General features: G+C 38.6%; 1 protein-coding gene across 2 annotated transcripts in view; it reads right to left on the reverse strand.

Moving 5' to 3' along the window:
- Positions 1-2,234: 2,234 nt before the first annotated feature.
- The window catches only part of OXCT1 (3-oxoacid CoA-transferase 1), a 107,109-nt gene continuing 96,195 nt past the window's right edge, over positions 2,235-13,148 (reverse strand). For both annotated transcript variants that reach the window (XM_036409791.2, XM_036409790.2), the window contains 2 exons: positions 9,025-9,126; positions 2,235-2,302 (listed from right to left, as the gene is read on the reverse strand). In XM_036409791.2, the coding sequence (XP_036265684.1) occupies positions 2,261-2,302; positions 9,025-9,126 (144 nt within the window). In that variant the 3' untranslated portion in view covers positions 2,235-2,260. The remainder of the gene's footprint in view (positions 2,303-9,024; positions 9,127-13,148) is intronic.

Raw genomic sequence — 13,148 nt, forward strand, 5'->3', positions numbered from 1 at the left:
CTAGGAATAGCCAATTTTTATAGACAAATAATTGGCTCTGATAAGGAACAGAGTACAAAATTCATTTAGGTAAACATTTCATTTGTTCTTTCATAAGAGACAATATTTTTTTTAAAGAAAAGCAACAATTTGATTTGAAGCAGGAAAGTGTGATTACTGTTGGCCATTCTAGCAATTTCTGTTATATAGTTTCTGTTATGTAGTCACACCATTCCCAAAAGAGAAAAAGAAAAAAGACAATCACACCAATATATATAAACTTAAAATATTTATTGTATTTCTTAATATCCATAGCACTCTTTAATCAAGAATATAAAGTCATCTACTTAGGTTTTGCCTTTTAAAGTTGAGAACATTCTCAGAAACACATTATCTTAAAGTAACAGACTGGAATGATAAGCAAATAAGCTTGCAAATAAAACAATCATCAATATCATACATTTTTTGCAATCATAACTCTAACATAGATATATATTATTCTCTAGACTTCACAAATTCTAAAGAATCCATTTTACCAGTACTAGGAATATGCTTTCAACCATGAAGCTGGTAGGAAAAACTATTTTATATATGGAGTGTGCTTCAAAAAAAAAAAGCCTCTGTCTTCCCTCTAATACCGTGCATGACGCAACAATAGCTGTATATGAAGAGAAAGTGACTTTCAATGACAACTATCACCCAAAAAACATGAATAAATCCCTATGTCTGGAGCCAGAGGAACAACACAGTGCCCTCTGCTATGCCTGCCTCTGTCCGGCAAACAGTCTGGCCTGTCTTCAGGGTGCCCAGACTTTTCACCCTATTTTTTGCTGGGTTACCCCTGGGGCAACTGTTTGGTACTAAGAATACCTCTGAGAAGTTATTTCTTACAAAACCTAATCCACTATGTTTATTTTCTAACAATAGAAATTCAATCACTGCTCTTCAAATCCTGGATTTGCTTATCCTTTTTTCCCCTACTTGCATAGCGTTGAATTAAAAGTACTGGTCAGAAGAAAACATTGTTCTGTAGGAAAAGGCACTAAATTTAGAAAAATTTCTGACCAGAAATAAGAAAGCCTGAAAAGAATTAAAAACAAACAAACAAACAAACAAACAAAAATCACACCTGTGTGTTCACTGTGACCATGGATTCATGATAAATTATCCCACAACCCTTCTTGGCTTAAGAGCAGTATTGTTCAAGTAGCCCACTGGTCCTCAATAACATAGAGAAAGACTCTTAAGGACCATCTGGATATATTGATATATGAATACTGCACTGCTTCACAATGAGGAAACTGACTAAATGAGTGAGGCACTGGCAAAACACAGATGGTTGGTTGGTTGGCTGGTTGGTCAAGGCAACCTTAGGTAGGATGTCAGCACCAACAGGCCCTGCACCGTAACTAACTAGGGATCTGCCTAGTTACAGAAAGTGTGGGAAGAAGACAGATGCTCTAGGAAAACAAGATGGAATCACATAATCAGAGGATCCAAAAAAGAAGTCAGAGGAGGCCATAGGAAAATCAATTAAGACAGCATTCCTCCCAATCAAAATTCACTTGCATGTTATCTTCAGGACCCGGTACAATGCTGCCTTGGTTACCCTGCAGGAGGGGTCACTTTTCTCCTTCACTTTTTATTCACAATTTCACGTGAATGAAACTCTTCCTACGGGCCCATCTTGATGCAACTGCATGCAACTCAGTGTATGTACCACATTAGATGGAGAAAAATTCAATGTGAGCACCAATTGTAAAGATATTCTTCTAAGCACTTATAAACAAATATTATAATCATATACACTGAATGACCAGATTATTACGATCTCTGAACACATAATAATCTGGATACTTAGTGTACATCCTATGTAATAAAAGGCTAATATGCAAACTGTCCCCTCGACCAGGAGTTCAACCAGCAGGCAGGCAAGCCAACCACTCATGTCCTCTCCCCTGGCCAGGTTGGCTGGATTCATGCACCAGGCTTCTAATATATATGTAATAATACACACATACACAAACACACACACACACACTGAGTGGCCAGATTATTTTGTGTTCAGAGATCAACATAATATGGCCACTCAGTGCATATGTTTTTTCCTTTTGTTCATTAAAATGTCATAGCATGCTTGAGAAAATAGGTTGTATAAGGCATAAAATGCTAGAAAAATCTAGTCAAAAGCTGCTCGTTCAGTATACAGTTATGCTTAATGAAACCCTATGTGGTTAAAATGAAAAAACACACAGCCTGGGACAAATGTTTATTCCATGTTTCAAATTGTGATCTGCTGCATTGGCATGAGTTTTGGTGAAACCTGGTAAAAGAAAGAGAAAAAAAATAACCAAATTATGAAAAACCTCACAGTACACACATCTTTCCTTTCAGTTTCCAAACATGAAGGATATAAACAACACTGAACATTGCCTTTCCATGAACATCACCTAGAATTTCTTCATTTTTCCACCCTGAGCCGAGACAGAGAACTCCTTTTCTGCTTCCATGTTGTGTACAGTGATTCTTAATAGCTCTTCCACAATAGCTCTTAAATTAAGGACTATTAAGATCGAAACAAGGGGGTGAAGGAGGAGCAGAGGGAGACAAATAAAGGGTCCAGATAACCAAGCTCTGTACTAAATGAATCACTGCACTCTGAGACTACTATCTCTGAGACCTCACTTAAAACTGACATTCAGGCACACTTCTCAAAATCTTCAGAACAGGTCCAATCAATCCACAGATTTGTTCAGTTAACATAGTCTTTGATTAACTGGGTACACACAGGGTGGACAAAAGCAGGTTTACAGTTGTTCGTATGGGAAAAAATACAATTAATAAAGGATAATGTAAGAATAAACTGTGTTTCGTGTACTCACAACTGTAAATCTACTTTGGTCCCACCTTGAACTAATAAAGAGATGTACAGTCAATGAAAAAGTTTTTTATCAGAATGTTCATAATCAGAATGGAAATGACAATAAAGCAGTAAAAAGATTCCAAGTTATTACAAAAAAAGGTAATAGCATTAAAAATATCAAATCTTGACTGTATTTATGTTCAATGTGCACAACAGCAAATGCATCCCTAGGAGTCTTGAAGCAGAGGAACATAAGCACAGGTCTACATTTAATGATGGGAGAAGAAACCTCAATGTAGGTGGTCTGGTTTCCTTTTCACAGAAGTAATGCCAGGTACAGATTTCTTCATTCAACCTGGCAAATATCCACCAAGTCCTAGTAAACAGCAGTCCTCATGGAATGCACAATAGAAAATATTAAAATGTAGGTGATTTTTTTGAGCCCCTCAAGGATGTGGAGATCGAAGTGGGCCTAACTAGTGTGGGCCTTGAGAAAGAAGATGCCCACTAAGAAGGGCTCCTGTTAGCTAACTGGGCTAAACAAACAAACAAATAAACAACAACAACAAAAATCACAGAGCCTAGCAGCCATTTCTACACAGGTATCTATCACACAAACTGCACTGTAGAGAGAAAACTGCATGAAACTACCTACCTGTGCACTGAATTGGCTGTTCGCCAGTGCTTCTGCAATCTGAGCAGAAAGGAGTTCATGGACTCCTACTTATTTTTATTCAAGAAAAAAATATCTTAAATATAATAATGTTTTAAAATGTATTTTTATTGATTTTAGAAAGGAAGGGAGAGGGGAGAGAGAGATAGAAACATCAATGACACAAGAGAATCATTGATCGGCTGCCTCCTGCACACCCTCCACTGGGGATCAAACCCACAACCAAGATATATGTCCTTGACTAGAATTGAACCTGGGACCCTTCAGTCTGCAGACCAATGCTCTGTCCACTGAGCCAAACCAGGTAGGGCTTAACTATAAAAATATTTATGCAATAAACATTAATATTTCAAGAAAAAAGGGATTTTAAATATATCAAAACTGTACTAACATACTATGGTATCACAAAAGTTGTAGGAAATATTAAAAATCTGCAAATAATAGGATAACTTCTATTATATTCTAAAATATTCCCTCTTCTCCCCCGGTTCTATTTTTGTTCATCAGTTTATGTTGTTCATTATATTCCACAAATGAGTGATATTTATCTTTCTCCGACTAGCTGATTCCACTTATCATGATGCTCTCCAGGTCCACCCATGCTGTTGCAAATGATGAGTTCCTTCCTTTTTATAGTAGCATAGTATTCCTTTGTGTAGATGTACCATAGTTTTCTAATCCATTCATCTGCTGATGGGCACTTAGGCTGTTTCCATATCTTAGCTATGGTAAATTGTGCTGCTATGAACATAGAGGTGCATATATCCTTTCTGATTGGTGTTTCTGATATCTTGTGATATATTCCTAAAAGTGGAATTACTGGGTCAAATGGCAGTTCCATTTTTAATTTTTTGAGGAAACTCCATACTGTTCTCCATAGTGGCTGCACCAGTCTGCATTCCACCAGAAATGCAAGAGGGTTCCTTTTTCTCTGTATCCTCTCTAGCATGTCATTTGTTGATTTGTTGATGATAGCCATTCTGACATGTGTGAGACGGTACCTCATTATTGCTTTGATTTGCATCTCTCGGATGATTAGTGGCTTTGAGCATGTTTCATAAGTCTCTCGGCCTTCTTTATGTCCTCTTTCGAAGACTCCTATTTTAACCAATAGGACTGAGGCTTTCCTCATCCAATCAAGAGTTGCACAGCTCTGACCAACCAGAGTGGCTCTATTCTGATCAATCCGGGCAGTGCCTTTTGAAGCAATCAAACTGCAAGGTTTTGGATCCCCCATTTGCATCAGAACAGCTCCATTCTGGCTCCGGGAGTGCATTTTTTCTTCCTAAGGTTCTGTATCCCTAGCTAAGCTGAAACACGTAAGATGTTTCACCAGAGCAGAGTAGAATAGACCAGCACTAGCCAGAGAAAACGAAAGAACAGCAGAGCAGCAGGGCACAAAGCAGACCATAAAGAAGTAGAGCAAGGCTGTCTAGCTGGAGAGGGGCCTGACTCCAGGGCTGCCTCAGGCCCTGCTGTATCACAATTGAGGTATTTTGCACTGAATCAAGTTTCCTTCTCCGCAGCACTCCAAATTAAGGGTTCCTGTTGGCCTTGAATTAGAGCCAAAGAAAGCCTTTTGCCTTCCAGAATAAATACTTAATATTTTTGTTAAATTGAGGAATAAACAAATGAAGGAATGAGTGAGTGGATTAAGTAAACTTCAAAGAACTGGAAGAAAGGTTTCTAACAGAGGTTAAATCAGTATTAAAAATAGGAGTAGACAATTATTTGGGCTTGATGAGTTTAATATTTTTAGTTCATTTATAAATTATTTCTGTATTAGTAATTTCTTAAACATCTGATCCTTTTTCTTGTCATGTTGGCCCTATTTTGAGCTCTTAATTTCATTTATATGCTCAATGTGGAGACTGACTTTTATGAGAAGATGAAACTTTATACACTGTGACGTAGCCTCTGTGGTGTTTTTTAATGGAAATGTCTACTAAACAATCATTTTTTATTATGTTCTCTCACAATCTCATCAGCATTGAAAGCCCATGCAAGCTGAAGCAGATTATCCTGCCACGGTGATACATGGGCTAAGCATAAGACTACATGATTTTAGTGCAGAAGATAAGACAATGATTTGTCTTCCCCGTCCACTGAAATCCCAAGAGCATACCGTTTAATTCTGGTATAATGCCAGTTCATAATAGATATTAAGAACATAAATTTATTCAATGGGGCAAAGAATGTCTGCAGCTGGCTTCTTTCAGATCCCACTGCACACATAAAATAAGTAGTAGTCTCATGTAAGGTTATGCTACGGGTAGTTTCAATGTATTTCTGCCTGGAGAACAAGACCGAGATCCTTGGGAGTCGGAACTGTGCCAATTTGTTCTGTCTCATTCACATGTCATGGCCTTCTGCAGGGAGCATGTACTGCTTTGCTCTCGGCCATGTGGAGAGCAGCTCAGATGTAAAGGCTCGCCTGTGAAGAAAGCCTATGGTTCTCCAAGGCTGCCTGTAACTGGGAGCTGACATCTCTCTCGCCTCTAGAGCTCCTATCTGAAAAGCCAGCTGTGGCCCAGAGGGTAATGACTCAGTGGCTGAGCATCGACCTAAGAACCAGGAGGTCACAGTTCCATTCTGGTCAGGGCACGTGCCCAGGTTTCAAGCTCTATCCCCAGTGTGGGACAGGCAGGAGAATCAATGATTCTCTCATCCTTTCTGCTTCCATCTTTCTCCCTTTCCTTCCCTCTCTCCCTTTCTCTCTGAAATCATATACGTGTATGTGTGTGTGTGTGTGTGTGTATATATATATATATATATATATATATATATATATATATATATATATATATATATATCGGCTGGAATAGAGAGTATGGCTGAGGTGGAAAGCCACACAGGCAATTTTAAAATGCCTGTGTGGCTTTCTACCTCAGCCACATTCTCCAGTCCAGCCTCAATCATAGCAGTAATATTTTCATCTCTCCCTGCCCGGCTCCTTTATCTCTCTCAATAGATTCGGAACTCAAATCTCCAAGAAACACAGAGGGAAGTCCCTTTCTTTACAACGATTGCATTGTGAAGGAGAGGAATCATATGGAACAAGGTCTCTGTCCATTATGAATTGCCTTCTCTTGCTGTGAACCACTATTGACCAGAATATTATTTTTGGAGTGTGATGCAAGTTCCAGAAATAGAGCCAATTATTTGCATTTCTATAACAAACCTTCCACAGCCTCCTTTAGTGTTCCAGACATATACGACCCTTAAGAAGCTTCCCTACCAATTGAAAAGCAAATTCTTCCTTTTGGATGACAATATCATGAATATAACTCATCGTACATTTTTTTTGGTCTTGAACAATTTTTTTTATGAAAGCTGTTTCAGGTAACACAGGTAAGATGCAATTTTCTTCCATAATTTCTGTGCTGCTAACTGTATTGTGGTATACAGCAAAGCTTTAGTAATACTTTGTTAAAAATAGGCAAATATTTCATTATATTGATTATTTTTTTAATACCAGAAACTACAATTTTATTATATTCTATTATCTGGTACTCCCATATATTGTCTTTTTCTTTGAAATTCTCAGTATTTTCTCATGTGGCTTATAGCCACATTCTGTATATTTGGCCACTCACTTGCCCAAATTCTTATTAGATATAAAACATTTTAGCAACACATTTTCATAATTACTTTGATCTCAGTTTTTACCTTTTTTTCCTTTATTAGCAACTTGGCTATTCCCTTCTAGAACATTCACTTTCATTTATACAGTGAAGGCCGAGTGGGCTTTTTCTCAAACAGAAACCTTGAGTAACGCACACATAATCCCGTGTGGGCCAGAATGCTACCTATACTATCATAATCACATGGGTAGCTTGTGAATTATAACACAGAATTATCAAATAAAGAAATGCTATGCTTAGAATCCTTTTATTATTAAAAGTATCTGATAACTCAGCTATTAAGCAGAATGTTATATTAATTAGAGTGTCCAGTCCCTAGATAAACAATCCTCTACATGTGATTTCACCTGCCAGGATCTAACGCCATGCCATAGATCATCAGATCCTCAGAAGCTAGTTCTTTGTCAGGTGGCCCAGCGATGCTATACCTTTTCATTTTCAGGACAACACTGACATACAAATTAGCATTTCATCTCAATGGCCTAATTTGGAGGACACAAGATGACATGTCAATGTCAAAAGAGATGGAGGGATGATACTATAATAAAAAAGGAACCCCTGATATATTTTTCAATGTATAAAGGCATGGAAACTGGTACTTAAAAAAAAAAAACAACAACAATACTAAAAATCCATCTTTTTCATTCCTGATTTATGAACAGGTCTTAAAAATAGGCTTTTCCTTTGTATATTCTCTTTGGCAGCGGAGAAGTGAACACTGTATGAATCTCAAATATGCTACCTGCTGAACAGGGGCTAAGACATCCACACATAAAAAAAAATGAACAAAAGTTCATTAAGTACGAATGGTTTGCTTTTACCATTGGATTAAGGCATTTTAAATAGTTAAAATATAGGCAAATCCCATTTTTACCCCCTGAGGTTATTGAAAAGGTAATTAAACATGTGCCTTTTGTGTAAGGTATTGCTGGCAGACTTCTTTTCTCCCAAGAGAAATTTAAAAAAGGTTAATAGACAAAGACCTTCATACAGTAGCAGAAGCAGGTAAGTGTGGATAATTAACTATACAGCAAAATTGTTTTTATGGAAATCTGTTATGCATGGATAGGTACTGGTCAGGCATGTAGCACCCAAGGAAGAAATGTATGAGCTATCTACATGACTTGTCAAATATGTTTTGTTAAACTACTTTCTCCAGGATCTGTAGCTGTGACATTTCCCCTCATTATAAATATATTTCCTTTTAACTAGTAGATCTATCCTTAAAATAGTATGTAAGAGGCAAATTCTTTTCCTTCATTTTCTTCAGAGCCATCCCCTCAACTCCCACTAGGTAGGTGATTGATAAATAAGCACTTATACTATAGGACAATTATTTATATTGCAGTGTTATTCTCATTGTTTCAAGAGGGGATTTGGAGATTTCTTAAATGGATACTCCCCGAAGACCGTATCTACTTTGTAAGTCAGATGTAGGATCTGCCTATTTTGTGACTATAATCTGGCAGTGTGAGAATCCCAACATTCTAATAACATCAACAGATGGAATAATCAGGCATAGAAGCTACTCAAAGAGAAATTCTTAAGCCACAGATGGGCTTAAAAATAAGGAAGTACCAATTCTCTGTGTGCAGCTCATATTGTTCAGTCAATTAAGTTTAGCTATGGCTGATGTGTAACCCAACAAGGGAGGACTGCAGAGGACTTTACAGAGAGTAGCTTAGAGTTCAAGCTCATAAGTCACAGCTTTTTCCTGCTCCAACCTGCTCTCATCTGAAGGCCCTCTTCCCTCCACTCCTGTTCTCTGCAAATGATCATAAATGAATGGTTTATGTCCCGTAAATACCCATTCATCCAGCTGGTGACCTGGGGTAAGCAGCTGGATTGTTCACAGAAACACTTACTTCGAAGTCACACCCAGTGCTCTTTTTGATGTCGTCCACTGTCAGGCCTTCCCAGAGTTCAATCAGAGTCAGCCCCTTCTTGCTGTCCACATCAAACACAGCCTGTCGGGGCCAAGAACATGACAATAACGATGGCTGCCACAGTGATTATTTTATAACACAAAACAGAAACAAGCTCTCAAGTTCTTAAATGAGAGACAAGACCCAGGATCAAAGATTCTGAAAATCAGCCATGATAAAATGTCAACCGGGATTCTTACATCTTGGGGGGAACAAATGCCAGCTCCCTAATTGGCAATTAGCTGTGGAGCACCATTGATGCCAGGAACCAAAGGAGTGTTGACTATTGATGTCATTTGCTATTATTAAACCAGGTTTTTGGTTTTTTTTAAATACATTTTATTGATTTCAAAGAGGAAGGGAGAGGGAAAGAGAGATAGAAACATCAATAATGAGAGAGAATCATTGATTGGCTGCCTCTTACATACCCCCAACTAGGGATTGAGCCTGCAACCTGGGTATATGCCCTGACCTAGAATCAAACTGTGACCTCCTGGTTCATTGATGAATGCTCAATCACTGAACCATGCCAGCCAGGCATAACCAATTTTCTTTTCTTTTCTTCTTTCTTTCTTTCTTTCTTTCTTTCTTTTATTTTCTTAAATAATTACTTTACTTTGGTTAGGTCTAACAGTTTTGGTCAAAATTTCAATTCAATGATTAATAATAATTTGAAGGAAGAAAGGAATGGGGGAAAGTAAGGAGGGAGGAGATATTTGGAAGGTGAAAGCACAGGAATGAGAGGGAAAAGCCGATGGATGCTCCTGGGTTAAGAGTCATAGGAAACAAAAAAAGGTGCTCGGAAATGACTCAGAGTAATTAAAGCAAAGAGCTGCCCTGGCCTGAAAGACCTCCATTCCCACGAAAATACTAAACCTTTCCCTGTAAGTCCTAGTAGAAGCACACAGGTCCAAGAGGACAGACAGCATAGTGTGAGAATCCATCTAGACTGCAAATCAAATGAAGATGCTTATGCTCAGAACAAGAGTAGGCCAAACTCACCCTAAGCATTCCTTTGCAATGCTTTGGTTGGTAACACAAGGTAACATTGGTAAAGCTTGAACTCTGCAGGTAGACTCAACCTGTTGTATCTGATTTCAAACACATGTTGTCACACTGGGTTCTATGACAACCGGAGTGAAAGCGGCCCACAAAGTCATCTACTATAACTTCCCACCCAAGAATTCTTCAAAACATTCTTCTGAAATGGCTGCCAGGGCTCTGCTTAGGAACTTCCAGTGGCAGGAGGCTCACTGGCTCAGGCAGAAGCCTACATGGATGGGAAGCTCTGAGTAGAAGTCACCTGCTCAAGGCAGATAGATGTCTATGGATGGGAAGGGAGAGCCAAGCTGCTTCCTTCAGCAGGCATTTCCTCTTGGGGTTTTCATGATTAGCTTCCTCTTCCTCAAACTTAAGCATTAGGCGGTACAGATCATTCCTCTTCTATAAACTGACCTTAAGTTCAGCTATTATTTGAGGGTTCGGATCTTTACTTTCAGCTAGCTTGGAAGTAAACTCTACACTTGTAACTTTGAAACATGCTCCTGGTTAGAAGGCTAATCTGAACACACAGTGTGTAGAAGGAAGAACCTTGGCTTAGAACTTTGCAATCTTTGGTGATGCTATCTTCACCTCTGAAGATGGATATCAAAAAAACGCTGCTTCTCAAGACTGTCATATAGGTCAAAGATACAAACTAATCACACACTACATACCTGGCATCCTGCCTGGACACAGCAGGATGTCACAGGGGCTGCTACTGGAATGCCATTTCTCCTTAACAGCTTACCTTATTGTCACCTGTGTGTGAACCCAAATCAAAACCCCCAAACACTTATTTATCTCCAGTTAATGGACATTTCTCCCCTAAAGCACAATATCAAGGCAACCAGTAATACATTCTCTATTTGTGTGATGAATTCACAGATAACAGTTGATTTTGGTGGAAAGGTAGATTAAGTTAAGAGAAAATATTTCAGTAGGCTTGCTCTTTGTTTACTCATTTTTATGTTTCTAAAAAAAACTTTTTATCAGTAGAAATATTTGTTTTGAGAAGGGGAAAAGGCTCATTTAGGAATGTGTCTGCATGCTGCAATAGTTTAACTCCAAATTGACAATTAAAAAATTGTAATGGATTTTTCCTTCACAGAAACTGAGTCGGGAGTGCTGTTCATACAGATTTATTTTTATCTGTATTATGAACAACTGTCAATTTATCCAAATGGAAGAAATTGGAGAAACAAAGCATCTGGATGGCACTGTTATTGAGAACAGGCAGGGAAGAGAAGGGGGAGAAGATAACTGTGGCGTTGTGACCAGGCAGATAAACATACGGTAAAGTGAATTATTGCTTCTAAAAAACTTTTATTAAAACTTTCATCAAACCACAATTAGCTCTCAGGTTCATATATTGAAAAACCAAGTATCTGCTATTAAAAAGAAAAAAATTTACCTTGGAAAGATTTAGAAAGATTCCCATCTAGAGATATAAAGTGTAAACAAAACAAAATACTTGATAAAAAATAGAGACTAAAACCTAAGAACTATGCAATTAATTATCCAAGTGTCAAGGATAATACTGCAACTGCTTTATTCACATGGCATATAAATAAATTAATTATTTTACCACCACCATAAAAGGCTCCATTATGGATAAAGAAATTAATCACAGTCTGGGTGCTGGGAGGAAGGCACCTTTCATAACCTTCTTCTAGAAACAGGAAACTTAGAAATCAGGGTCATAACATAGCCATGGCTTCTTTCAAATGGCAAACTGAAGCATCCATCTTATATAAAAACTGCTGTTTGAAATTTTAACCCTATTGTTTTAGCTTCTGTACACGCTTGCTTGCTTAAATAATAAGGAAATAAGACTACTCCCATTCCAGAGAGGCCATAAACCTTCTCCAGACGAAGTTATCAGTGCTGGTGCCAGGCCAGACCTTTAGTGAGGTCTCAAAGCCCCAGCACATAGGGCTCTTTAAGAACTTGCAAAGGGGACCAGAAAACCCCATATTTGGGAGACAAAGAGGGTAAAAAGATATAAATAGGAAAACTTCCTCCATGTTTTTTGCCCAGAATTTGAGGACATTTTTCTCTGGGCCCGTGTGTAATAATAATAATAATAATAATAATAATAATAATAAATGTAACTCCATCTCTCTAAGCGTTGCTTGGTTCTTCTCTGGTTTCTCTGTAACAAAATGAATGAAATTTTCCATAAGAGCTGAAAACAGAATTCTAGCCCCAAGTCTGCTCCGCAGGGCTGCACACATATATCATCCTCAGTGGCACTGCATTCTCATACTTATTCAACAGACATTTACTGGGTGACTACTGTGTAGAGCACAGGGGTAAACATGTACCACTCTCCCCTGAGGTACCCAATATTCCATACCTGGCTGCCTGTCACTCAGCTCATTTCTGCTACACACTGTCACCTACAGTTAAGGCTCCAATGATCCCTGCATGCTAATGGCTTCCACAAACCTGTTCAGATAGTGATTTCTCTTCCGCACTCTAGATCCACATCTACAATCGTTTGTCAGAAATACCTGACTGGATGCTAACTGTTCAAGAATATTAACTTGAGAATGTCCAACCTAAGCCTATTCTTTTCCTGCCTCCCATTGCTCCGCCCTTTCTCCTCCTACAGTTCCAGACGTCACTAAACAGGTCAACCACCCACTCCAGCCAGAGAATGTAGAAATCTCCTCTGCTTTAGTGTCTATGTCCACATCGTCGAGTTAGGCTGAGATCCTCATAAATCTCTCAGATATGTTCCTGTCCTGTGGTTTAGGACCTGCATTTCTGGCCCAGGGGAGTGGAGGGGACGTGTGACTGGCCTCTGACTCATCTCTTCTCTGCTTCCTCTACCCGAAAGCTACAGTGCTCTTTCTAAAATGCAAACTTGGTCAACTGTGTCCCCAGCCACTAAAAATTGCTGAAAGGCTCCCAACTGCCTTCCAGATAAAACCCAAATTTCCTAGCAAAGCATTCGCATTCCTTCATAATGCAGCCCCTCACTGTCTTTTCAACATCAGCCTTCACTCCATGCTATTCCA

Source organism: Pipistrellus kuhlii, unplaced genomic scaffold, assembly GCF_014108245.1.
Source record: "Pipistrellus kuhlii isolate mPipKuh1 unplaced genomic scaffold, mPipKuh1.p scaffold_m20_p_4, whole genome shotgun sequence".
Lineage (NCBI taxonomy): Eukaryota > Metazoa > Chordata > Mammalia > Chiroptera > Vespertilionidae > Pipistrellus > Pipistrellus kuhlii.